Below are 24,687 nucleotides of genomic sequence, written 5' to 3' on the forward strand. Positions count from 1 at the left end.
AATGCAAGTATTTCTCATGTGAAGAAAATTTTATTTTTAAAATATTTATCCAAGTTTGTGGGGCTGTGTGTGTAACACAGTCTGGGGATTGAGTATCTATGCAATTAAGACAATCAAAGGGGCTGTGTTTGAAAATCAGGCATTTGAAGTGAGTGTGACCAAGTTAGATGCTCGACAAGTAAACACAACATGGGTAGAAATTTGCATTGGGAGGTAAGTGAGGATTTCGATTTTTAACTGCTGAGTTTCAAAGGGAGATAAGAAAGGGTTTACAATTTAGGAAAGGTCATAAGTAAATAAGGCAAAGTTACTCAATTTTATCTTGCCAAAAAGATGTGGCGATAAGGAGAACATAAAAGGTTTTGATATTCTGGGAAAGATAAATTTCAAAGGATAAGAACAATTGGGAAAAGATGAGGAAAATATATTTAAAGAGAGGTTGGAGCTATGCTAGGGGAACGGCCAGGTAAGATCGCCTGGCGAAAATGCTCAGCTGGGACAGAACTGTGAAGAAATTAAGTGAGCAGCCTTCAGCCACCTCAGAGAAGTTCCAGAAAGCAGGGTTTTGTTTAACGTCTTGATTTCCACAGTCGGATGAAATACCTCCCCTACAGCAAATATGGGTTGTGCCTAGTGGTAATATAACTGGAATTTTAATAGATCTATAAGGACTGTTGCCTTTAGAGTTTTTTATTTCTGAGTTTAAGCAAGTAAGAATCTTTTGGGCAAATATTCTGGAAGATTAATTCTGTGTGAATTTAATCTGGTGTTTTCAGTGTGGTAAACCACTGTTGCACCTATATTAGGTGATGTAAGGTAGGACCTGTACTACAGGTTCGCCGGTAGCCCCCTGCCTGCTGGCTCCACCCAGTAGGTGTATAAATATGCGTGTCCTCTATTCAGCAGCCATTTCACCAGCTGCGTGGGAGGCCACACATTTTACTGCAATAAAGCCACAGTTGGATCCAAACTGAGTCTTTGTACAATTGATTGTGCATCATTCAGTTTTCTTTAGTTTAAATTTTCTATTTAAATCCCCAAAAGTGTTACTGGAATTTGTGGCTCCTGAGTTTAGCATAGGTATCTTTCTGAAGTAAAGTACAAATTGAAAGTCATTGTGATATCTTGCCAAGTTTCTCTTTGTGATTTGGTTATCAGGGCCATTGCCACCTGCCACTTACGATGGCCTTTCTTTCGCCAGTGTTGAGTTGCAGGAAGTTATTACTTATCTATAATCTCTGTGAGAGCCCAATTGGGAACACACATGCAGCAGGGACAGAGCATGAGGCTGAGAGTCAGTCATTCAGGGTAAGAAAAAGAGGAGGATGAAGAGTTAGGCACCATGATGAAAATAGCGTGTGACATTTTTTTTAAAAACCTGCAGCTCCCAGAGTGACTCACAGAAACAACAAAAAAAATGTAAATTGATCGGAAATGGGCCTTTGTGGCCGTTGCTATGGGTTACCAGCCGCTTCCGCCGGGGTGACGCAGGCGCAGAAACTGGGGGAGACATCCGGGCCTCTGCGCATGCGCCAGCTGCCGCCGAGCCGTTGGCGGTGTGAACGGCGCCGCGAGAGGGAAAGAAATCCATCCATAGATAGACAGACCAAGCGAGCGAGCGGCTGAAGGCTACACTTAATCGACTGGAGGCTATTCAAATCCACCGGGAGGACCCGCCCCGAGGCCGGCACCCGCATACCCCGCACGACTTTGTTTCCCCCCCTCATTAATCTTTGAACGTGTTGCCTGGTTTCTGGGGAAACGGAAGCCTCTGTGAGCGAGTGAGTGCCAGCAGCTGTGAGGAGAAGCCACTCGATCAGAGAGAGAGGGGAGGCCGGGCCTGGGGGCGTGGGGGGAACACAACCTGCAAGATGGGCTGTACACTGAGTACCGAGGACAAAGCGGCGGTGGAGAGATCCAAAATGATCGACAGAAACCTGCGAGAGGATGGGGAGAAAGCGGCCAGAGAGGTCAAGCTGCTGCTGCTGGGTGAGTGAGGGGATGTATCATCCCCGCCACACCCCACACCGACTCCCCTCACCCCACAGCAACCCCCCTCACCCCACAGCAACCCCCCTCACCCCACAGCAACCCCCCTCACCCCACACCGACTCCCCTCACCCCACACCGACTTCCCTCACCCCACACCGACTCCCCTCACCCCACACCGACTCCCCTCACCCCACAGCAACCCCCCTCACCCCACACCGACTCCCCTCACCCCACAGCAACCCCCCTCACCCCACAGCAACCCCCCTCACCCCACAGCAACCCCCCTCACCCCACACCGACTCCCCTCACCCCACACCGACTCCCCTCACCCCACACCGACTCCCCTCACCCCACAGCAACCCCCCTCACCCCACACCGACTCCCCTCACCCCACACCGACTCCCCTCACCCCACACCGACTCCCCTCACCCCACACCGACTCCCCTCACCCCACAGCAACCCCCCTCACCCCACACCGACTCCCCTCACCCCACACCGACTCCCCTCACCCCACACCGACTCCCCTCACCCCACACCGACTCCCCTCACCCCACACCGACTCCCCTCACCCCACACCGACTCCCCTCACCCCACACCGACTCCCCTCACCCCACACCGACTCCCCTCACTCCACACCGACTCCCCTCACCCCACAGCAACCCCCCTCACCCCACAGCAACCCCCCTCACCCCACAGCAACCCCCCTCACCCCACAGCGACTCCCCTCACCCCACAGCGACTCCCCTCACCCCACAGCGACTCCCCTCACCCCACAGCGACTCCCCTCACCCCACAGCGACTCCCCTCACCCCACAGCGACTCCCCTCACCCCACAGCGACTCCCCTCACCCCACAGCGACTCCCCTCACCCCCCAGCGACTCCCCTCACCCCCCAGCGACTCCCCTCACCCCCCAGCGACTCCCCTCACCCCCCAGCGACTCCCCTCACCCCCCAGCGACTCCCCTCACCCCCCAGCGACTCCCCTCACCCCCCAGCGACTCCCCTCACCCCACAGCGACTCCCCTCACCCCACAGCGACTCCCCTCACCCCACAGCGACTCCCCTCACCCCACAGCGACTCCCCTCACCCCACAGCGACTCCCCTCACCCCACAGCGACCCCCCCTCACCCCACAGCGACCCCCCCTCACCCCACACCGACCCCCCTCACCCCACACCGACCCCCCTCACCCCACACCGACCCCCCTCACCCCACACCGACCCCCCTCACCCCACACCGACCCCCCTCACCCCACACCGACCCCCCTCACCCCACACCGACCCCCCTCACCCCACACCGACCCCCCTCACCCCACACCGACTCCCCTCACCGGCCCCCTCACCCCACAGCGACTCCCCTCACCCCACACCGACCCCCCTCACCGGCCCCCTCACCCCACAGCGACCCCCCTCGCCCCACAGCGACTCCCCTCGCCCCACAGCGACTCCCTCGCCCCCCCTCGCCCCGCCCCCCCTCGCCCCGCCCCGCCCCCCCTCGCCCCGCCCCGCCCCCTCGCCCCGCCCCGACTCCCCTCGCCCCGCCCCGACTCCCCTCGCCCCGCCCCGACTCCCCTCGCCCCGCCCCGACTCCCCTCGCCCCGCCCCGACTCCCCCCGCCCCGCCCCGACTCCCCCTGCCCCGCCCCGACTCCCCCCGCCCCGCCCCGACTCCCCCCGCCCCGCCCCGACTCCCCCCGCCCCGCCCCGACTCCCCCCGCCCCGCCCCGACTCCCCCCGCCCCGCCCCGACTCCCCCCGCCCCGCCCCGACTCCCCCCGCCCCGCCCCGACTCCCCCCGCCCCGCCCCGACTCCCCCCGCCCCGCCCCGACTCCCCCGCCCCGCCCCGACTCCCCCCGCCCCGCCCCGACTCCCCCCGCCCCGCCCCGACTCCCCCCGCCCCGCCCCGACTCCCCCCGCCCCGCCCCGACTCCCCCCGCCCCGCCCCGACTCCCCCCGCCCCGCCCCGACTCCCCCCGCCCCGCCCCGACTCCCCCCGCCCCGCCCCGACTCCCCCGCCCCGCCCCGACTCCCCCGCCCCGACTCCCCCGCCCCGCCCCGACTCCCCCCGCCCCGCCCCGCCCCGACTCCCCCCGCCTCCCCCCGACTCCCCCCCCCCGACTCCCCCCCGACTCCCCCCGCCCCGCCTCCCTCCGCCCCACATCGAATCCCCCCGCCCCGACTCCCCTCGCCCCGCCCCGGCTCGCCCCGCCCCGACTCCCCTCGCCCCGCCCCGACTCGCCCCGCCCCGACTCCCCTCGCCCCGCCCCGACTCCCCTCGCCCCGCCCCGACTCCCCTCGCCCCGCCCCGACTCCCCTCGCCCCGCCCCGACTCCCCTCGCCCCGCCCCGACTCCCCTCGCCCCGCCCCGACTCCCCTCGCCCCGCCCCGACTCCCCTCGCCCCGCCCCGACTCCCCTCGCCCCGCCCCGACTCCCCTCGCCCCGCCCCGACTCCCCTCGCCCCGCCCCGACTCCCCTCGCCCCGCCCCGACTCCCCTCGCCCCGCCCCGACTCCCCTCGCCCCGCCCCGACTCCCCTCGCCCCGCCCCGACTCCCCTCGCCCCGCCCCGACTCCCCTCGCCCCGCCCCGACTCCCCTCGCCCCGCCCCGACTCCCCTCGCCCCGCCCCGACTCCCCTCGCCCCGCCCCGACTCCCCTCGCCCCGCCCCGACTCCCCTCGCCCCGCCCCGACTCCCCTCGCCCCGCCCCGACTCCCCTCGCCCCGCCCCGACTCCCCTCGCCCCGCCCCGACTCCCCTCGCCCCGCCCCGACTCCCCTCGCCCCGCCCCGACTCCCCTCGCCCCGCCCCGACTCCCCTCGCCCCGCCCCGACTCCCCTCGCCCCGCCCCGACTCCCCTCGCCCCGCCCCGACTCCCCTCGCCCCGCCCCGACTCCCCTCGCCCCGCCCCGACTCCCCTCGCCCCGCCCCGACTCCCCTCGCCCCGCCCCGACTCCCCTCGCCCCGCCCCGACTCCCCTCGCCCCGCCCCGACTCCCCTCGCCCCGCCCCGACTCCCCTCGCCCCGCCCCGACTCCCCTCGCCCCGCCCCGACTCCCCTCGCCCCGCCCCGACTCCCCTCGCCCCGCCCCGACTCCCCTCGCCCCGCCCCGACTCCCCTCGCCCCGCCCCGACTCCCCTCGCCCCGCCCCGACTCCCCTCGCCCCGCCCCGACTCCCCTCGCCCCGCCCCGACTCCCCTCGCCCCGCCCCGACTCCCCTCGCCCCGCCCCGACTCCCCTCGCCCCGCCCCGACTCCCCTCGCCCCGCCCCGACTCCCCTCGCCCCGCCCCGACTCCCCTCGCCCCGCCCCGACTCCCCTCGCCCCGCCCCGACTCCCCTCGCCCCGCCCCGACTCCCCTCGCCCCGCCCCGACTCCCCTCGCCCCGCCCCGACTCCCCTCGCCCCGCCCCGACTCCCCTCGCCCCGCCCCGACTCCCCTCGCCCCGCCCCGACTCCCCTCGCCCCGCCCCGACTCCCCTCGCCCCGCCCCGACTCCCCTCGCCCCGCCCCGACTCCCCTCGCCCCGCCCCGACTCCCCTCGCCCCGCCCCGACTCCCCTCGCCCCGCCCCGACTCCCCTCGCCCCGCCCCGACTCCCCTCGCCCCGCCCCGACTCCCCTCGCCCCGCCCCGACTCCCCTCGCCCCGCCCCGACTCCCCTCGCCCCGCCCCGACTCCCCTCGCCCCGCCCCGACTCCCCTCGCCCCGCCCCGACTCCCCTCGCCCCGCCCCGACTCCCCTCGCCCCGCCCCGACTCCCCTCGCCCCGCCCCGACTCCCCTCGCCCCGCCCCGACTCCCCTCGCCCCGCCCCGACTCCCCTCGCCCCGCCCCGACTCCCCTCGCCCCGCCCCGACTCCCCTCGCCCCGCCCCGACTCCCCTCGCCCCGCCCCGACTCCCCTCGCCCCGCCCCGACTCCCCTCGCCCCGCCCCGACTCCCCTCGCCCCGCCCCGACTCCCCTCGCCCCGCCCCGACTCCCCTCGCCCCGCCCCGACTCCCCTCGCCCCGCCCCGACTCCCCGCCCCGCCCCGACTCCCCTCGCCCCGCCCCGACTCCCCCCGCCCCGCCCCGACTCCCCCCGCCCCGCCCCGACTCCCCCCGCCCCGCCCCGACTCCCCCCGCCCCGCCCCGACTCCCCTCGCCCCGCCCCGACTCCCCTCGCCCCGCCCCGACTCCCCTCGCCCCGCCCCGACTCCCCTCGCCCCGCCCCGACTCCCCTCGCCCCGCCCCGACTCCCCTCGCCCCGCCCCGACTCCCCTCGCCCCGCCCCGACTCCCCTCGCCCCGCCCCGACTCCCCTCGCCCCGCCCCGACTCCCCTCGCCCCGCCCCGACTCCCCTCGCCCCGCCCCGACTCCCCTCGCCCCGCCCCGACTCCCCTCGCCCCGCCCCGACTCCCCTCGCCCCGCCCCGACTCCCCTCGCCCCGCCCCGACTCCCCTCGCCCCGCCCCGACTCCCCTCGCCCCGCCCCGACTCCCCTCGCCCCGCCCCGACTCCCCTCGCCCCGCCCCGACTCCCCTCGCCCCGCCCCGACTCCCCTCGCCCCGCCCCGACTCCCCTCGCCCCGCCCCGACTCCCCTCGCCCCGCCCCGACTCCCCTCGCCCCGCCCCGACTCCCCTCGCCCCGCCCCGACTCCCCTCGCCCCGCCCCGACTCCCCTCGCCCCGCCCCGACTCCCCTCGCCCCGCCCCGACTCCCCTCGCCCCGCCCCGACTCCCCTCGCCCCGCCCCGACTCCCCTCGCCCCGCCCCGACTCCCCTCGCCCCGCCCCGACTCCCCTCGCCCCGCCCCGACTCCCCTCGCCCCGCCCCGACTCCCCTCGCCCCGCCCCGACTCCCCTCGCCCCGCCCCGACTCCCCTCGCCCCGCCCCGACTCCCCTCGCCCCGCCCCGACTCCCCTCGCCCCGCCCCGACTCCCCTCGCCCCGCCCCGACTCCCCTCGCCCCGCCCCGACTCCCCTCGCCCCGCCCCGACTCCCCTCGCCCCGCCCCGACTCCCCTCGCCCCGCCCCGACTCCCCTCGCCCCGCCCCGACTCCCCTCGCCCCGCCCCGACTCCCCTCGCCCCGCCCCGACTCCCCTCGCCCCGCCCCGACTCCCCTCGCCCCGCCCCGACTCCCCTCGCCCCGCCCCGACTCCCCTCGCCCCGCCCCGACTCCCCTCGCCCCGCCCCGACTCCCCTCGCCCCGCCCCGACTCCCCTCGCCCCGCCCCGACTCCCCTCGCCCCGCCCCGACTCCCCTCGCCCCGCCCCGACTCCCCTCGCCCCGCCCCGACTCCCCTCGCCCCGCCCCGACTCCCCTCGCCCCGCCCCGACTCCCCTCGCCCCGCCCCGACTCCCCTCGCCCCGCCCCGACTCCCCTCGCCCCGCCCCGACTCCCCTCGCCCCGCCCCGACTCCCCTCGCCCCCCTCACCCCGCGCCCCCCGGTCGCCGTCGCCCCCTGGTCCCCGTCGCCGTCTTCCCCCCGGTCGCCGTCGCCGTCTTCCCCCGGTCGCCGTCGCCGTCTTCCCCCCGGTCGCCGTCTTCCCCCGGTCGCCGTCGCCGTCTTCCCCCGGTCGCCGTCGCCGTCTTCCCCCGGTCGCCGTCGCCGTCTTCCCCCGGTCGCCGTCGCCGTCTTCCCCCGGTCGCCGTCGCCGTCTTCCCCCGGTCGCCGTCGCCGTCTTCCCCCGGTCGCCGTCGCCGTCTTCCCCCGGTCGCCGTCGCCGTCTTCCCCCGGTCGCCGTCGCCGTCTTCCCCCGGTCGCCGTCGCCGTCTTCCCCCGGTCGCCGTCGCCGTCTTCCCCCGGTCGCCGTCGCCGTCTTCCCCCGGTCGCCGTCGCCGTCTTCCCCCGGTCGCCGTCGCCGTCTTCCCCCGGTCGCCGTCGCCGTCTTCCCCCGGTCGCCGTCGCCGTCTTCCCCCGGTCGCCGTCGCCGTCTTCCCCCGGTCGCCGTCGCCGTCTTCCCCCGGTCGCCGTCGCCGTCTTCCCCCGGTCGCCGTCGCCGTCTTCCCCCGGTCGCCGTCGCCGTCTCCCCCGGTCGCCGGTCGCCGTCTCCGCCGGTCGCCGTCTCCGCCGGTCGCCGTCGTCTCCGCCGGTCGCCGTCGTCTCCGCCGGTCGCCGTCTCCGCCGGTCGCCGTCTCCGCCGGTCGCCGTCTCCGCCGGTCGCCGTCTCCGCCGGTCGCCGTCTCCGCCGGTCGCCGTCTCCGCCGGTCGCCGTCTCCGCCCGGCGCCATGTCCCGCTCCCCGCCCGGCGCCGTCTCCGCCCGGCGCCATGTCCCGCTCCCCGCCCGGCGCCATGTCCCGCTCCCCGCCCGGCGCCATGTCCCGCTCCCCGCCCGGCGCCATGTCCCGCCCGGCGCCATGTCCCGCTCCCCGCCCGGCGCCATGTCCCGCCCGGCGCCATGTCCCTCCCCCGCCCGGCGCCCTTTCCTCCTCCCACTCCTCCCACCCCTCCCTCCAACCTTTGCCATTCCTCCCCACTGTCCACCACCCTTCTACCATTCGCCATCCTCCCATTCCTGTTTCAGCTTTCATCTTGAGAACGCAGTGACATTCTTTTTTTTTCTCTCGGTTAGTCATTATTTTAGTTCGGAGCTTGAAATTCAAACAACAGAAACTGCATGCTGCAGAATCACAAGATACTTTCTTTGAGTGTTTTAAAGCTTTATATTGTGCCACCCAGGTTTGCAATCCAATCTCTCTTTTCCCCCCCCCCCCCCCCTGAGACAGAATTGTCGATTCTCCTCTCTCACCCCCCCCCTTAAAGGAAGAAAAAAAAACGTGTAATTGACCTTTGTTATGAATGCCAGATGAATCTAGCTGCTGGTTATTATATTCCCGGTTACAATGCAGTTTTTAGTGTTAAAATGTACAGGAAATGAAACAGTCGGAGGTGACTGCCTATTCAGTCTCGCAAAGTTTTTTTAACCACTGCGCTACCATAATTTAATTTGTGTTGCCACCCCACTGATGTACAAATAAATCGGATAGCTAAAACTGCAATCCTATTCTGTTTCGTTAAAACTTTATGTTCTCGTGTGCAACTAGGTTCAGCTTAGGACCTTTAATTAAAACATTAACTCATCAAGGAGTTAAACCGATTGTGACACTTCGATCACCCGTTTTCATTCAAGGGAGCTCCGCGCAAAAGTGCAGTTTAATTCCCTGCTTGATTCAGATTAAGAGCATTAGTGGTTGAGTATTTGCAAGTGGTATTCTCAGGATTTTCTGAGCTTTAGAATATCTTGATGCAGCCCTTCAACATCACAGACTTTGGGTGTATTCAGTATTCGAACAATCACTTCCTGTTTCTAGGTAACAAATATGCTGCAGCATGCAATATCAAAATGGGAAGGAATGTTTTGTGCTTACAAGTTCATATACATCTGTCTTTTTTGACCAGAGTGTTTAAATTTTTAAAAAATCAACTTAATCACTTGCAACTCATACTTGTATCAGTCTGGCAAAACAATTGGAAGTGGAAATCTAAACAAGTTTAAGCATGTTTCCTCGTATCGTTGCACTTGGTTTTAATCTATTATGTTGTACAGTAACCTATCGAATTTGTGATTTAAATATTGCTGTTTCTGAATGTTCTAAGGATTGCTTTTAATACATAACTGTTTAGCATCACAAAATGAAGAGGCGGATTTGGGCAAGGTTTTTTTTGTGCAAGTTGCTGATGCCCAATATGTTTATCATAGTTAATAGCCAACTTTTGAAATGAGAGTTTCTCTTTGAACTGTTGAGAAATTGGTTCAATCTGGTACTGAAAATATGATTTTGTGCATTAGGAGCCTTGAAGAAATTAAAGTTTGCAATGTTAGCCTAAAGAGGCAATTTTGAGATGTGTGCATTTTTGTTAAATTTCACTATCACCACTGTCCCAGGGGACCATCGGCCGCTTTCCCCTGTGAGAGAGAGCTGACTGGTGGTAATTTAACCTGAGGGTCACCACACCTCTGGCGAGGGGCAAGGTTGAGCCTCCATGAATAACCTCACCTATATGGGAATTGAAACTGTGCTGTCGCCGTTGCTCTTCATCACAAACCAAATGGCCAACCAACTTTGCTAACTGGCTCCCATTTTTAGATGTAAAGATGATGTGAAAGCTGTTGGAAGAGTTCAGACTTGTTTGTTGCCATATAGTGCAATAACTAATTGGGTTAGCAGTTGATTATTGGATTAAGATAATGTAATGTCATTAGACTAGAACAGTGTTATCTAATAAGTTAGACATGTGTCTAATTGGATTTTGGATAAGCAGACAAAAGCTGAGTGATAGACACTATTGGGCATGTGATCTCAGTGCTCATATTCCCACAATACATGCATTATCTTTTTTGTGTATTTGTTGGTAAAGCTAGAAAATACCAATTATTTATGTCTGAGGTGGGAAGAGATTTCTTCAAATGATTATGAATCCTTGGAATTCTCTATCCCAGATGGTTGTGTAGAGTATGCACACAAATGATTTTTGGTTGAACATAAGAATATAGGCAATATTCCTTCAGAGACCAAAATTTTATCTATTTCAGCCTTAAATATATTTCATGATGTAACATCAACAACCATCTGGGATAGAGATACCAAAGATTCATAACGATTTGAAGAAAGCTCTTCCCACCTCAGACCTAAATGATCAGCCCATTATCCTGCAATTGTGACTCCCATGTTCTGGATTCCTCTCCCCCAGGGGAAACATCATCAGTGTCTACTTTATCGTGTCCCTTCAGAATTGTGTCTGCTTCAATGAAATAACCTCTCATTCTTCTAAACTCTGCAGCATATAGACCCAATGTACTCAGCCTCTCATCAGAGGACAGCCCTCTCATCCCAGAGACCAATCAAGTGAACCTTCATTGTACTGCCTCTAAAGCAAGTATATTCTTTGTTAATAAGTAATTCGACACGTGTCTCTCTACAGACCAGCCTACCTCCTTATGAGCAGTAAATTAATAAAAGTGGAAACTTTAATCACATGTGGTTTCCTTCAGGCTCAGGTGATTCCTGGAGCTTGTGTCTGTCCAGGATGTTGGCCTGGGTTGAGCTGTCAACGCCTCTGGGTGCCATGGCCACTGCACATTCCCTGCTGCGCACAAGTGTTCCAATTGTGGTGTCATCCGAAGCTTGCAGAGTTGTAGCAAGAATTTCTTTGTTGTACTCCAATCCCTTGCAGTAATGGCAAACATGGCATTTGCTATCCTAATTATTTGCTGTTCCTCCATGCTAACATTGTTCTTTGTATGAGTACACCCAAGTTCCTCTGAACATCAGCATTTGCATGTTTCATGCTTTTTAAAAAAAACATATTTTGTTCTTATGACCAAAGTTCTCCATATTATACTCCACCTGCCACCTTGGTTGCCCACTCACTTAATCTGTCTAAATCGATTTACAGCCTCTGTGACCTGTCATGGGAATGCCCCTTTAAGAACTGTTTGTCTTCCTCAAATGGCTGCAGTGATGTCATTGTGTGGGTGGAGCTGGGCGGTGGCTCTGGTTTTTACTTTCGTTTTGAGCTGGAAGCTGTTTATGGCTCTGACTTTTACTTTTGGTTTAGACAGTTGGAAGCTGTATTCAGACTACAAGGATCTTTGAGCATGTTAAAAAGGTGTCTCCAGATCACTTGATACCTTCAAAGTAATAACTTCTGGAAGGAATTCAAGCCTACTGTTTTGTGGTAAAAGGGATTGTCTGATTGATGGATGTTGTTACTTGAGTGAAACAGTAAAGGGAAGTTATTACGGGTTAAATATTAGAGTACTGTCGCTGTGTGGGGTATTTATGTTTGCAGTTGATAAAAAATGCTTACTGTGTGTTTATAAAATGTTAACTGAATTCACAGAATAAACTTTGTTTTGTAAAAGCGCTTGGGGCTTCTGTTGCATAACACCTAAAAAGTAGGCCCTTGTGCTCCTCGTAACCAAAATCTATAAACAGTTGTAGGTCAGATGAACTCTATGATCTACTTTGGTGTTCACTAAACTCTGGCCCATAACAAATTTGGGGCCCTTCCGGGATAAAAGTCTATCTTTCGTGATTGGGTTGGCTTAGTGAACTTAAAGACAGTGAGGGGTGAGCATATTTGTGTTTGCTTTTCAGATGTGGTATTTCGGTTTAAGTAGGGAGTGTGTTGTGGACAATGGCTCTTTCAGAGGCTCAGAAGTTTTTTGGCGGGGAGTACCCTACGAACAGAGACTAAAAAAAGGCTTTTAGATTTGGCAAAAACATAGCAGTTAACATTACCTGACAACATACAAAAAGACGAGGTAATTGAGGCAGTAGCTGAGCATTCAAAATTGCTTGAGACACAGTCAGACTCATTGGAAATGGCACAAATTCAGTTACAGATCAAGCAACTTGAACATGAAAAAGAATTAAAGCAGCTTGAATACGTAATGAGGGAAAAAGAAAGAATTGCCCGAGCAGAACAAAAGAGAGAGAAAGGGAGATACAGATCAGGGAAAAAGAAAAAGAGAGAGACAAGGATAGAGACGAAAAAGAAAAAGAGAGAGAAAGAGATAGAGAGGAAAAAGAAAAGGAGCGAGGAAAAAGAGAGATTTTGAACTTCAGAAAATGGCAATGAAACATGACAGTCAGTTAAAATTGGCAGATGTAAAGAGAAACGTACAGTTTGAGGATAGTGAGAAAGAACGGCATAGTCAAAGGCTTGGTGAGGATCTTTAAATATGTCCAAGCATTGCCAAGGTTTGATGAGAAGGCTGTAGAAGTCTTTTTCATTTCATTTGAGAAGGTAGCTAAACAAATGCCACAGGACATGTGGGAATTACTGATTCAAGCAAAGTTGATAGTTTACATCACTCTCAGAGGAGGTATCTGGGACATGCGAGGAGGTGAAAAAAATCCATCTTGGGTGCATATGAACTAGTGCCTGAAGCCGACAGACAAAGGTTTAGAAATTTAAGGAAAGAACTTGGTCAAATATACATGGAGTTTGAAAGGATCAAACAGTAATTTTGATAGGTGGATAAGAGCTCTGAAAATAGACAAAACGTACACATCTCGTAGAGAAATTATACTTTTGGAGGAGTTTAAATATTCAATTCCTGATGTAGTGAGAAGCGCAGAGAGTTAAAACTGCGAGATTAGCAGCAGAAATGGCAGATGATTATGAATTGGTTGATAAATCAAAGTTTGGTTTCCAACATCAGTTTCAGCCTGTGAGGGATTGAAACTGGGGAAAAGAGAAATACTCTTTTGTGGTAAAGGGGATCTGATGGGAGATAATAAGGAGAGAGTACCTCAGATTAAAAAAGAAATCCAGGAGGGTGGAAGAGACATGAAAAGTTTCAAATGTTTTCACTGTAATAAACTAGGCCATATCAAGTCACAGTCTTGGTGGTTGAAGAAAAGCACTGGGAAGGCTGATGTGGTAAAACAGGATAAGCCAGTGGGGTTTGTTAAAGTGGTAAAGGAAAGCCCAAGTGAAGTGAAGGAGGTGCAAAAGATTGTACAGCCTGATCAAGAGGTGATTGATAAGAAGGTGACAGATCTCTTCAAAGAATTTACTTGTGTGGGTAAAGTTTACTCATGTGTACCAGGAGGAGTAGGTAAATAAGTCAGAATTTTAAGCGATACGAGAGCTAGTCAATCTTTGATGGTAAGAGATATGAGGAGTTATGTAGTTTGGGAGGAATATTGCCAGAAATGATGGTAATGTGCAATTCAGGGTGAGAAGAGTAGTGTTCCATTATATAAGGCAAGGTTGGAAGGTCCAGTGAAGAGTGGTGAAGTGGTAGTAGGAGTAATAGAGAAACTATCTTGTCCAGGAATACAGTTTATCTTGGATAATGATATAGCTGGATCGCAAGTGGGAGTGATGCCTACTGTGATTGATAAGCCAGTGAAAAATGGAACGACTGAAGTGTTGAAGGATGAATATCCTGGGATTTTTCCGGATTGTGTAGTAACAAGGTCGCAAAGTCATAGGTTAAGACAAGAGGAGAAATCAAAGAGTGAAGATAAAGTTGAAGTTCAATTATCAGAAACAATTTTTGATCAGATGGTTGGAAAAGGACAAGAAAGGTGGAGGATAAGGCGGATATTTTTAGTTCAGGAAAATTGGCAGAGTTACAACAGAAAGATATAGAAATAAAACAGATGCATCAGAAAGCCCACACGGAAGAGGAATTTGAGTATATACCAGAATGTTATTACCTTTAAAAATGACGTCTTAATGAGAAAATGGAGACCTTCACATATGCAGGCAGATGAAAAGTGGGCAGATGTTCATCAAGTGGTATTGCCGGTAGGGTATACAAAGGAGGTGTTGCGAGTAGCACATGAGGTCATTTGAGATTAAGGAAATCTCAAGCTAAACTGCAAAAACATTTTTATTGGCCTGGACTACATAAAGATGTAGTTAAATTTTGTCGATCATATCACACACATCAAGTGATAGGGAAATCTCAAGTGGTCATAAAACCAGCTCCCTTAATACCCTTTCCAGCATTTGAGGAACCTTTTACAAGGGTCTTAATTGATTGCGTAGGACCGCTTCCTAAAACAAAAAGTGGGAATCAATATCTTTTGACTATAATGGGTGTGTCTACTAGGTTTCCAGAGGCCATTCCAGTACGCAATATTCCAGCTAAAAAGATTGTGGAGGAGTTACTTAAGTTCTTTACTAGATATGTACTACCCACAGAAATACAATCAGATCAAGGATCAAATTTTACCTCAAGGTTATTCAAAGAAGTTATGGATAGCTTAGGCGTAAAACAATTTAAATCAACTTCGTACCATCCAGAATCGCAGGGTACGTTAGAAAGGTGGCATCAGACGTTAAAGACAATGTTGAGGGCTTATTGTCAAGATTATCCAGAGGATTGGGATAAAGGAATTCCATTCGTACTGTTTGCAATTAGGGATGCACCTAATGAGTCAACCAAATTCAGCCCTTTTGAACTAATTTTTGGTCATGAGGTAAGAGCACCACTTAAATTGATTAAAGAGAAATTGGTGAATGAGCAGTCTAAAGTTACATTATTGGATTACGTGTCAAATTTTAGGGAATGATTAAATAGAGCAGGTGAATTGGCTAGACAACATTTAAATGTTGCACAGCATATGATGAAATGGGTAGCGTACAAGAAAACAAAAGTTCGTAGTTTTGCCAGTGGAGATAAAGTTTTAGTATTGTTTCCAGTGGTAGGTGAAGTTTTAAAAGCAAGATTTTGTGGACCGTATCTGATTGAAAGGAAATTAAGTGAGGTGAATTATGTGGTAAGAACGCCAGATAGAAGGAAAACTCACCGAATGTGTCATGTCATTATGCTTAAAAGGAATTTTAAAGGGAAGGGGGGTCAAAGGAGGAGGTTTTAGTGATTCTAACTCAAAGTGAAGAACCAAATCCAGATGACGATGAATTTGACATTCCTCAAATTAAATTGGATAACAAGGATGTTCTTAAAAATTGGGATAAATTGTTGCGTTACCTTCCAGAGAAAAAACTAACTGACCTGAAAGAGTTATTCATATCACATGGGCAAGTTTGTGGAGATGAGTTGGGAAGTACTAAAATGGCCTACATGATGTAGATGTGGGAAATGCTGTTCCAATTAAACAACATCCATATAGACTTAACCCTTTAAAATTGGCGCAGGTTAACAAAGAAATTGAAAGTATGCTTAAAAGTGGTATAATTGAAGTGGGTTGCAGCCAATGGAGCTTACCCATAGTGATGGTACCAAAACCGGATGGTACCCAACGGTTGCGTGTGGACTATAGAAAGGTTAATGCAGTTACAAGGACAGACTCTTATTCTATCCGACGCTTGGAGAATTGCATTGAGAAGGTGGGACAATCCGCTTTTATTTCCAAACTGGATTTACTTAAAGGTTATTGGCAGGTACCATTATCCGAAAGGGCGAAGGAGATTTCAGCTTTTGTGACTCCAGATGGTATATACTAATTCAAAGTTGTGCCATTTGGCATGAAAAACACTCCAGCCACATTTCAACGGTTAACTAACAAAGTCGTTTTAGGATGACCCAATTGTGCGGTATTCATCAACGATCTGGTGATTTTTAGTCAGACATGGAAAGAACATTTGAAGCATCTGATGGAGTTATTTGATCGACTTCAGGAAGCGGGTTTGGTGGTAAACCTAGCCAAAAGTGAATTTGGAAAAGCCCAAATCACTTTCCTTGGCCATACAATTACACAGGGTTGAGTGGTCCCACGGGATGTGAAAACAAAAGTTATTGGGGAGTTTCCAATACCCTCAACGCAAAGAGAAATAATGCGATTTCTTGGCTTGAGTGGATTTTGCCGAAACTTTGTGACAAATTTTAGCAGTGTGGTTGCTCCACTGACGGACTTGCTGATGAAGCGTAGCAAATTTCAATGGACGGAGGAGTGTCATTTGACTGCCTGAAGGCTGTGTTAACCACTGCTCCTATGTTGGCCATCCCAAATTGCACAAAAACATTCAAAGTGGCTGTCGATGCGAGTGATGTAGGCGTAGGTGCGGTGCTCTTGCATGAAGACGACGAAGGAATAGAGCGGCCTATTATTTTTCAAAGAAATTGAATAATCACCAGAGGAAGTATTCAATGATTGAGAAGGAGACTATGAGCTTGGTGCTGGCTTTGCAACATTTTCACATTTTATGTGATTAACAATTTGTCTGAAACAATATATATATAATATATATATACTGATCATAATCCATTGACATTTTTGGAGCGATTCCGGAATAACAGTGCCAGACTGTTTCGATGGAGTTTATTGTTACAGCCATTTCATTTTAAAATTATTCATGTGACAGGACGAGAAAACGTGATAGCCGATGCTTTGTTACGAATGTGATGAAGAGAAGCAGGTTCAATGATTGAAGAAGAAGAAATAAATTGGACTGTTATTAATGATTGCCTGTTTTGTTTTTGTTTAAAAAAAGAATATTTATTGTAATTTTTTCTTAAAGGAAAGTGAAAAGGTGAAAAATGGAAACCATCTTGAAGTTGATGGTTTATTTTTTTCTTGGGGGAGGTGTCATGGGAATATCCCTTTAAGAACTGTTTGTCTTCTCAAATGGCTGCAGTGATGTCATTGTGTGGGTGAAGCTGGGCTGTGGCTCTGGTTTTTATTTTCGTGTTGAGCTGGAAGCTGTTTGTGGCTCTGACTTTTACTTTTGGTTTAGACAGTTGGAAGCTGTATTCAGACTACAAGGATCTTGGAGTCTCTCTGCATGTGAAAAAGGTGTCTCCAGATCACTTGATACTTTCAACGTAGTAACTGTTCTGGAAGGAATTCAAACCTACTGTTTTGTGGTAAAAGGGATTAGTGATTTATGGATGTTGGTACTTGAATGCAACAATAAAGGGAAGTTATTAGTTATTAAGGGTTAAATATAGAGTACTGTAGCTTTGTGGGGTATTTATATTTGTAGTTGATAAAAAATGCTTACTGTGTGTTTATAAAATGTTAACTGAATTCGCAGAATAAACTTTGTTTTGTAAAAGTGCTTCAGGCCTCTGTCGCATAATATGATATATTCGCATAGTAGCAGATTGGTTAGCTAACAGGAAACAGTGGGGATATCAGATTAGCAAGCTGTAAGTAGTGGAGTGACGGGTCCTGAACTTTTGCAATCCATATCACTGACTTGGATGAAGGGACTGAATGTATGCCTGATAGCTAAATCTGCTCATGACACAAAGATAGGTAAGAAAGCAAGTTGTCGAGATGAGGTAGAGTCTGTAAAGAGACAGACAGGTTAACTGAGCCGGCACAAATTTGGCAGATGGAATATAATAGGAAAAATTAGAACTTTTCTACTTTTGCAGGAAGAATAGAAAAGCAGCATATTAACTAAATGGAGAGATTACAGAACTCTGAGATACGGAAGGATTTGGGTATCCTGATACATGAATCACAGCATTTCTCTGCTATTTCTTCTTTCCCCATAATTTCTCCTGTCTCTACCTCGAAGGAAGCAATGTTTATTTTAGTTACTTTATTTTATATGCTTATAGCTGTATACTTGTAGTTTCTGTGGGAGGCTAGGGAGGAGAATGTAGCGGCTCTGACAAAATAATTAAAATCTACTCTGACCACCGGAGAAGTGCCAGAGGACTGGAGGACAGCTAACGTAGTGCCATAATTCAAGAAGGGAAGTAGGGACGAACCAGGAAATTACTGGTCAGTGAGTCCAACTTCTGTGGTAGGGAAGCTAATGGGAAAAATTCGAAGAGACAGAATTAATCTCCACATGGAGAGGCAAGGACTAATCAAGGATAATCAGCATGGTTTTGTCAAAGGGAGATCATGTCTTACAAACTTGATTGAATTTTTTGAGGAGGTGACAAGGTGTGTAGATGAGGGTAGTGGAGTTGATATAGTCTACATGGGCTTTCACAGGGTGCCACATGGGAGACTGATGAAGAAGGTAAGAGCCCATGGGATCGAGGGCATTTTGGTAAACTGGATCCAAAACTGGTTTAGAGGTAAGAGGCAGAGGGTGATGGTTGAAGGTTGTTTTAATGACTGGAAACTTGTGTCCAGTGGTGGTTCTGCTGGGATCTGTGCTGGGTCCCTTGTTTGTAGTATACATTAATGATCTGGATGTGAATTTAGGAGGTATGATAAATAAGTTTGCAGATGACACAATAATTGTTGGTGTGGTAAATAGTGAGGAGCAGGCCTTGGATTACAGGAGGATATAGATGTACTGGTTAGAAGGGCAGAAGAGTGGCAAATGGAATTAAACCATGAAAAGTGAGAGGTAATGCATTTGGAGAGGGCGAACAAAGCAAGGGAACATACAATGAATGGTTGGACCCAAGGAAGCACAGAAGATCAAACGGACCTTGGTATGCATGTTCACAGATCTCTGAAGACAGCAGGTCGATAAGGTGGTTAAGAAGGCCTGTGGGAGACTTCCGGTGATGGCATGTAAGAGGAGGTCGCACATTGGAGGGCTCCTGCTCGAGGATTGATTTTTTAGAATTTAATGCCCAGTCCCAGAGGCAATTTTTGGTTAAATATGTGCAGGAAGACATGAGGAAGAAAGATGTCCAAAACCCAAAGGAAAGCTGCCGTGAAGAAGGGGTTGAATGTAGGTTCACCGTCGAGTGGAAGGGTCGGTTCAGCAACTGGAAGGAAGGAGGAAGCTGGGTCGCCGGGTGGGGCCGTACTGTTCATGGCAGAACAGATGACTGAGGTGATGGCTGTGGAACTTGAAAAACAGTTCGCAAAGCACATGGAGGTGATAAAGAAGGAGATGGTGGCAGTATTTAAGGTGCTGGTGGAGGAGGCGATTGCCCCGGTGAAGGTGACGGTGTCGAGAGCATCAGCCAAGGTGCGGGAGCAAGGAAGAGCACTGAAGGGAGTGGAAGAGACTTTGTCGCAACACAGTGATCAACTCACTTCGATGGGTGAGGAGCTGCAGAGGCTGGTGGAGGCCAACAAGGGTCTGTGAGCCAAAGTGGAGGACTTGGAAAACAGACCTAGGCAGCAAAATCTGAGGATCGTGGGTCTGCCCGAAGGGGTGGAGGGCCGGAGGCCGACGGAGTATTTTGGCAAGATGTTGGCGGAGCTGTTGGGAGAGGGGGAAGACCCCTCTCAGTACGAACTGGATCAGGCTCCTAGCGCATGGAGGCCTATAGCAAAGGCGAATGAGCCGCCAAGAGCAATGACTATTTGTTTCCGTAGATACCGCGTAAAGGAGGTGCTGTGTTGGGCTAAGCAGAAGCGGGAGGTGCAGTGGGCTGGAGCTGGTATACCTATATACCAGGACTTTACTGTGGAGTTGGCAAGGAGGCGGGCGGCCTTCGGTCGAGTGAAGAAGAAGGCACTGTATAACAGCAAGGTGCGGTTTGGCATCGTGTACCCAGCTCAAATGAAGTTACTGTGAAAAGCCCCTGGTCGCCACATTCTGGCGCCTGTTCAGGGAGGCTGGTACGTGAATTGAACCCGCGCTGCTGGCCTTGGTCTGCTTTACAAGCAAACTAAGTAGCCCACTGTGCGAAACCAGACCCTTAGCCGCAGTTGGGGGGTGGTGGTGGTTGGGTGGGTGGACTATATATGTTAATAGTGACTATGGGTGATTCCTGATTCCTTTTTGCTTTTTATCTGATGTTTATGTTGACATGCGGGCTGTTGTTTGGGGGATGGTGGGAGGATGGGATCATGGTGTTGATAAGAGGATTGACATTCTATTTGTTACCGCTTATTGTTTGTTGGAGGGTGTAAATTTTGAAGAAAATGTGAAAAAGAATAAAAATATATATTTTTAAAAAATGTCTGTGGTTATTCTTGCCTTTATTAACCAAGGCATTGAATATAAGAGCAGGGAAGTTAACCTGGAGCTATATAAAACGGTGGCTAGGCCCCATCTGGAGTACTGCATGCAGTTCTGGTCACCACATAGTAGAAAGGAAGTGATTGCACTGGAGAGGGTGCAGAGGAGATTCACCAGGATGTTGCTTGTGCAGTCGCGTTTCAGATATCAAGAGAGACTGGATAGGCTGGGGTTGTTTTCCCTGGAGCAGAGAAGATTGAGGGGGGGGGACCTGATTGAGGTATATATAATTATGAAGGACATGGAATGGGTGGATAGGAAGGTATTTTTTTCCTCTTAGTGGAGGGGGTCAATAACCAGGGGCACAGATTTACGGTGGTAATGGCAGGAGGTTTAGAGGAGATGTGAGGGAAAACTTTTTCACCCAGTGGGTGGCTGGAATTTGGAACTCACTGCCTGAGTGGTAGAGGTGGGAACTCTCACAACCTTTAAGAAGTATTTAGTTGAGCACTTGAAATGCCATTACATCCAAGGCTACGGACCACGTGCTGGAAAATAGGATTAGAATAGTTAGGTGCTGATGGTCGGCACGGATGCGATGGGCCGATTTTCCGTGCTGTCAAACTCTGACTATGACTAAAAGCTCTTACAATTTCTGGCTAGTTTACTCTCATGATATTTACTCCCTTTTGTCAACTTTATGATGGCCCTGTGCTGGTTTCTAAAACAGTCCCAGTCCTCAGACTTGCGCCTATTCTTTGCAACATTATAAGCTTCTTTAATCTGATACTATCCTTAACCTTAAGTCACAAATGGATCTTTCTTGCTGAGTTTTTGTTTTTAATGGAATTCATTTTTAAAAAACGTTTTGAATTGTTTCTTTAAATGTTTCTTGCTGTTTATTTACCACTATACCTTTTATTATATTTCCCCAATCAACCTCAGCTAGCTCTCCCGTCATGCCTATGTAATTGGCTTTGCTTAAGTTTAAGATTCTTGTTTGTGATTGTGGAGTTTGTGCTTGTGGAGTATGTAGCTTTCAAACTTAATGTGAAATTCAGTTGTGTCATGATCGCTATTTCCCAGTTGATCTTTTACTATGAGATTACTAATTAACTCAGCCTCATTAAAAAATACCTGATCTAAAATAGCTTTATCTCTGTTGATTCCATTATGTGTTGCTCCAGGAAACTCAAAAACATCTACAAACTCAGCTTTCAGACCACCTTTGCCAATCTGATTGGTCTAGTCTATATGAAGATTAAAGTCGCCTACAATTATTACATTGCCTTTGTTTCGTCTTCCAATAATTTCTTGTCCAGAGGTATAGCTGCTGTTCAGAGGGTTATGTGTTTTCTGACTCTTGCTATTCCTAATCTCCACCATATTGATTCTACTTCCTGATCTTTTGGGTCAGGATGTTTCCTCATTAATCCCTTATGTCACCCTTTACTGTCAGGGTTACCCCTCCTTTTTCAGTCTCCCTGCCTTTTCAAAATGTTGTGTACCCGTATATATTTATTTCCCAATCTTTGTCTCCATTTAAACTAATCAATGCTGTTATGGCCATTCTAAGCCACTTATCTCTATTTGTGTCACTAGTTCACCTATCTTGCTGAGGATGCTTTGCACATTTTGATTACGTGCCTTTATTTATTTTTCTACTACTATTGCCTACATGGACCTAACTAGCTGATGCACTTTACCATTCCTGTATCACTTAGCTTACCTTTATCCACATCGCTACACTGTTCTATTGTCTTGACCTGTCACTTTGGATTTCTAATTCACCCTTCGTTAAAACTCCATCACTGTGTGTTCCAAAAGCCTTATCTACAGCCCTAGTTGTACAATTTTCACAATAACTTCATTGCAGTGTTAATGCAAGTCTACTTGTGACATTATTATTATTGTTAATTGCCAGGACATTGGTCCCATCCCGATTTAAGTGGAACCCAACCCAATTGAACTGCTCCCTCTTTGGTGTCGGTGTCCCATGAATCGAAGCCTCTTCTTCCCACACCATGTTTCAATTCCTGGTCATTCATTACCTAATGTATTTGGACGAACATAGTTTAATATGTGTAAAACATTTCTGTGAATCTAAATTTATAACCTCATAGTCCCACCGGTATTTTACCCTGTTTCCTCTGGGTGCTCCAGTTTCCTCCCATAGTCCAAAGATGTGCGGGTTAGGTGGATTGGCCATGCTAAATTGCCCTTAGTGTCCAAAAAGATTAAATGGGGGTTATGGGGATAAGGTAGACACGTGGGCTTGAGTAGGGTGCTTTTTGTAAGGGCCAGTGCAGACTTGATGGGACGAATGGCCTCCTTCTGCACTGTTTTTTTTAAAAATCTATGAAAAGAAGCAATCTACATTAAGCAGGATGTAAAGTCTATAACTATACTTATTCCACAGTTTAAGTGGCCATTTTATGAACATTTTGCATATCTCGCAGAACATTCTATGGATTGTTCTGTAGCACATTATCCGCAGTCCAGAGATTATAAATAGTTGTCAAATTTATGCAGATGTTCTGAAGTAATGCTTCTGGGAGGTGAGAAGATAAGGGATGATTCTTTTATCCCGAATGTCCCTGTAGCAGATAAAAGTTCAGTGTCAGTTTGATGAGTGGGGAAGGGAGGTGGGTAGGTGAGAGAGAATGGGGGAAGAGGTGGGTAGATGAGGGGGTGAGTGAATGATTGAGTAGTCGGGTGGTTGGGAAGTTAGTTAGTGGGATTGGTCGGTGTGGGAGGGTGTCAGTTGTGGTGCTCCGTTGAGTTACTCTGGCTAATCGCTGAGTTAAACCAGATAGTCTATAGCGTAACATTTTCTGGATAAGTATCCAGGTAGATCCCACGTAACTGGCCCCAAGTCTCTGACACAGAGGTTGGTGTCAGAGGATTTCATGGAAGGTCCTGGGCGGTGCAGATCAGCCAATTGGCAGTTTACACTTATTTCAGCATGTGTGTGTCAGAACGCAGGATCTAGTAACTTATCGCCCAACTTTTGTTCCATCTCCGATCTGGATACCTGTAGATTTGGGCCAGTATGATCTGTGTATTCATGCGCAGTAAGCTAATCCTTTCCATTGCTGAGCATCTGATTTTGGTTTTCTTAGTCAATTGAGGAAAAGTGTAATTGTGCTGGTACCTGTCATGTGTTTTCTCGCAAAGGGACTTGTGCAATGAAATGTAGTGGTTGCAAAAAGCTTGCTTTACAGACGGTAAGTGGCAGCAATGCTCAAAATGTTTTATGAAGGAAGAGGTCACTGGGTAGATATGTTTGCTCATTAAGTTCAGGCTAATTGAAATGCTTTTAAAATGAGTTTCAACTAAAATAGAACTTGGTGGAATTCTATAAATAGCTGTTCATATAAAGCCTTGTCTATTAGAATCCGGTTCAAAACACATGCATTTCATGCACTAGTGCCTAAAACTAATTGCTGGATTCAGGCACAAAATTATATTCACCTGCACTCCAGAATTTTCATCTGTGACCGATTTATTTTTAAAATTATTTTTCTTGCATTGTGTTCTTGGCTGTGCCTTATTAATCTGTTCAGTTCAAAGATTTCTGTAAATTGCAAGAGATGGGCCTCCTGCCTTTTTTTTAAGCTGAGATTTTGTGAATATGTCAAATTTTAATTGAATTCCTGCTCCTGGAACACAATTGACTTTCTGATATTTCAATAGACAAATACATACAGACCAGGAATCTGATTATTGTGTGCACATGTAGCTAATCTTGATCAAGGCAATGGTGGGGATATTACAGTTAGACTCTGTGATGGGGATAAGGAAAAGAAAAATCAGCAAAATTCCCTTATCTCTGTTACTATCTTGTAACACCAGCAGGAAATAAATGTATTGCCTTTCTACAGTCATAGCTGAGAAGCATTGTTGGCTGAAGAACAGAAGGGTTCCTAATGCCTGCAGAACAAGAAATGAAAGAAAAACAAAGAAAAATGTTACTAAGTAATACCATCAGACAAAATGATAATTCAGAAATAGCAAAATTTAAATTGAAACTCAGGTTATCTATTTCCCATTCAATATTGTTGAATAATCCACCATTCACCTTCAGACATCTTCTAAGCTTGTCGAGGGTTCAGGTGACGATGGGAGTTGGGGGACAAACCAAAATTAATTATTTTTTTAAACTTGGAATGTTCCACTAATTGTAAATTTGGGTTTTAATTTTCCAGTTAACAATGGTGATTACATGGCTATTTTGAAGAATTGACACACTATCTGAAAATTTTGGACAGTGATTGTTAAATTGGAGTGTGGAATTTAAAGGAAAAGGGGAAATCTGTATATGAAATAAATTAGAATAAACAGCATGTGGAGGTGATAAATGCCTTCTACCATGTTGGATTCTTGAAGTGTATGCATACTTGACCGTTTTTATGATGATGGAAAGTAGTACTTTTTTTGTTTGCTGAGGATGAATTT

General features: G+C 51.4%; 1 protein-coding gene across 2 annotated transcripts in view; it reads left to right on the forward strand.

Moving 5' to 3' along the window:
- The first annotated feature begins 1,516 nt into the window (after window positions 1-1,516).
- The window catches only part of LOC140387968 (guanine nucleotide-binding protein G(i) subunit alpha-1), a 64,942-nt gene continuing 41,771 nt past the window's right edge, over window positions 1,517-24,687 (forward strand). Inside the window, exon 1 of one of the 2 annotated variants that reach the window (XM_072471380.1) lies at window positions 1,517-1,989. In XM_072471380.1, coding sequence (XP_072327481.1) covers window positions 1,872-1,989 — 118 coding nt within the window. In that variant the 5' untranslated portion in view covers window positions 1,517-1,871. The remainder of the gene's footprint in view (window positions 1,990-24,687) is intronic. The other variant, XM_072471381.1, reaches the window with a different exon arrangement.

Source organism: Scyliorhinus torazame, chromosome 13 (genome assembly GCF_047496885.1).
Source record: "Scyliorhinus torazame isolate Kashiwa2021f chromosome 13, sScyTor2.1, whole genome shotgun sequence".
NCBI classification, from domain to species: Eukaryota; Metazoa; Chordata; class Chondrichthyes; order Carcharhiniformes; family Scyliorhinidae; genus Scyliorhinus; species Scyliorhinus torazame.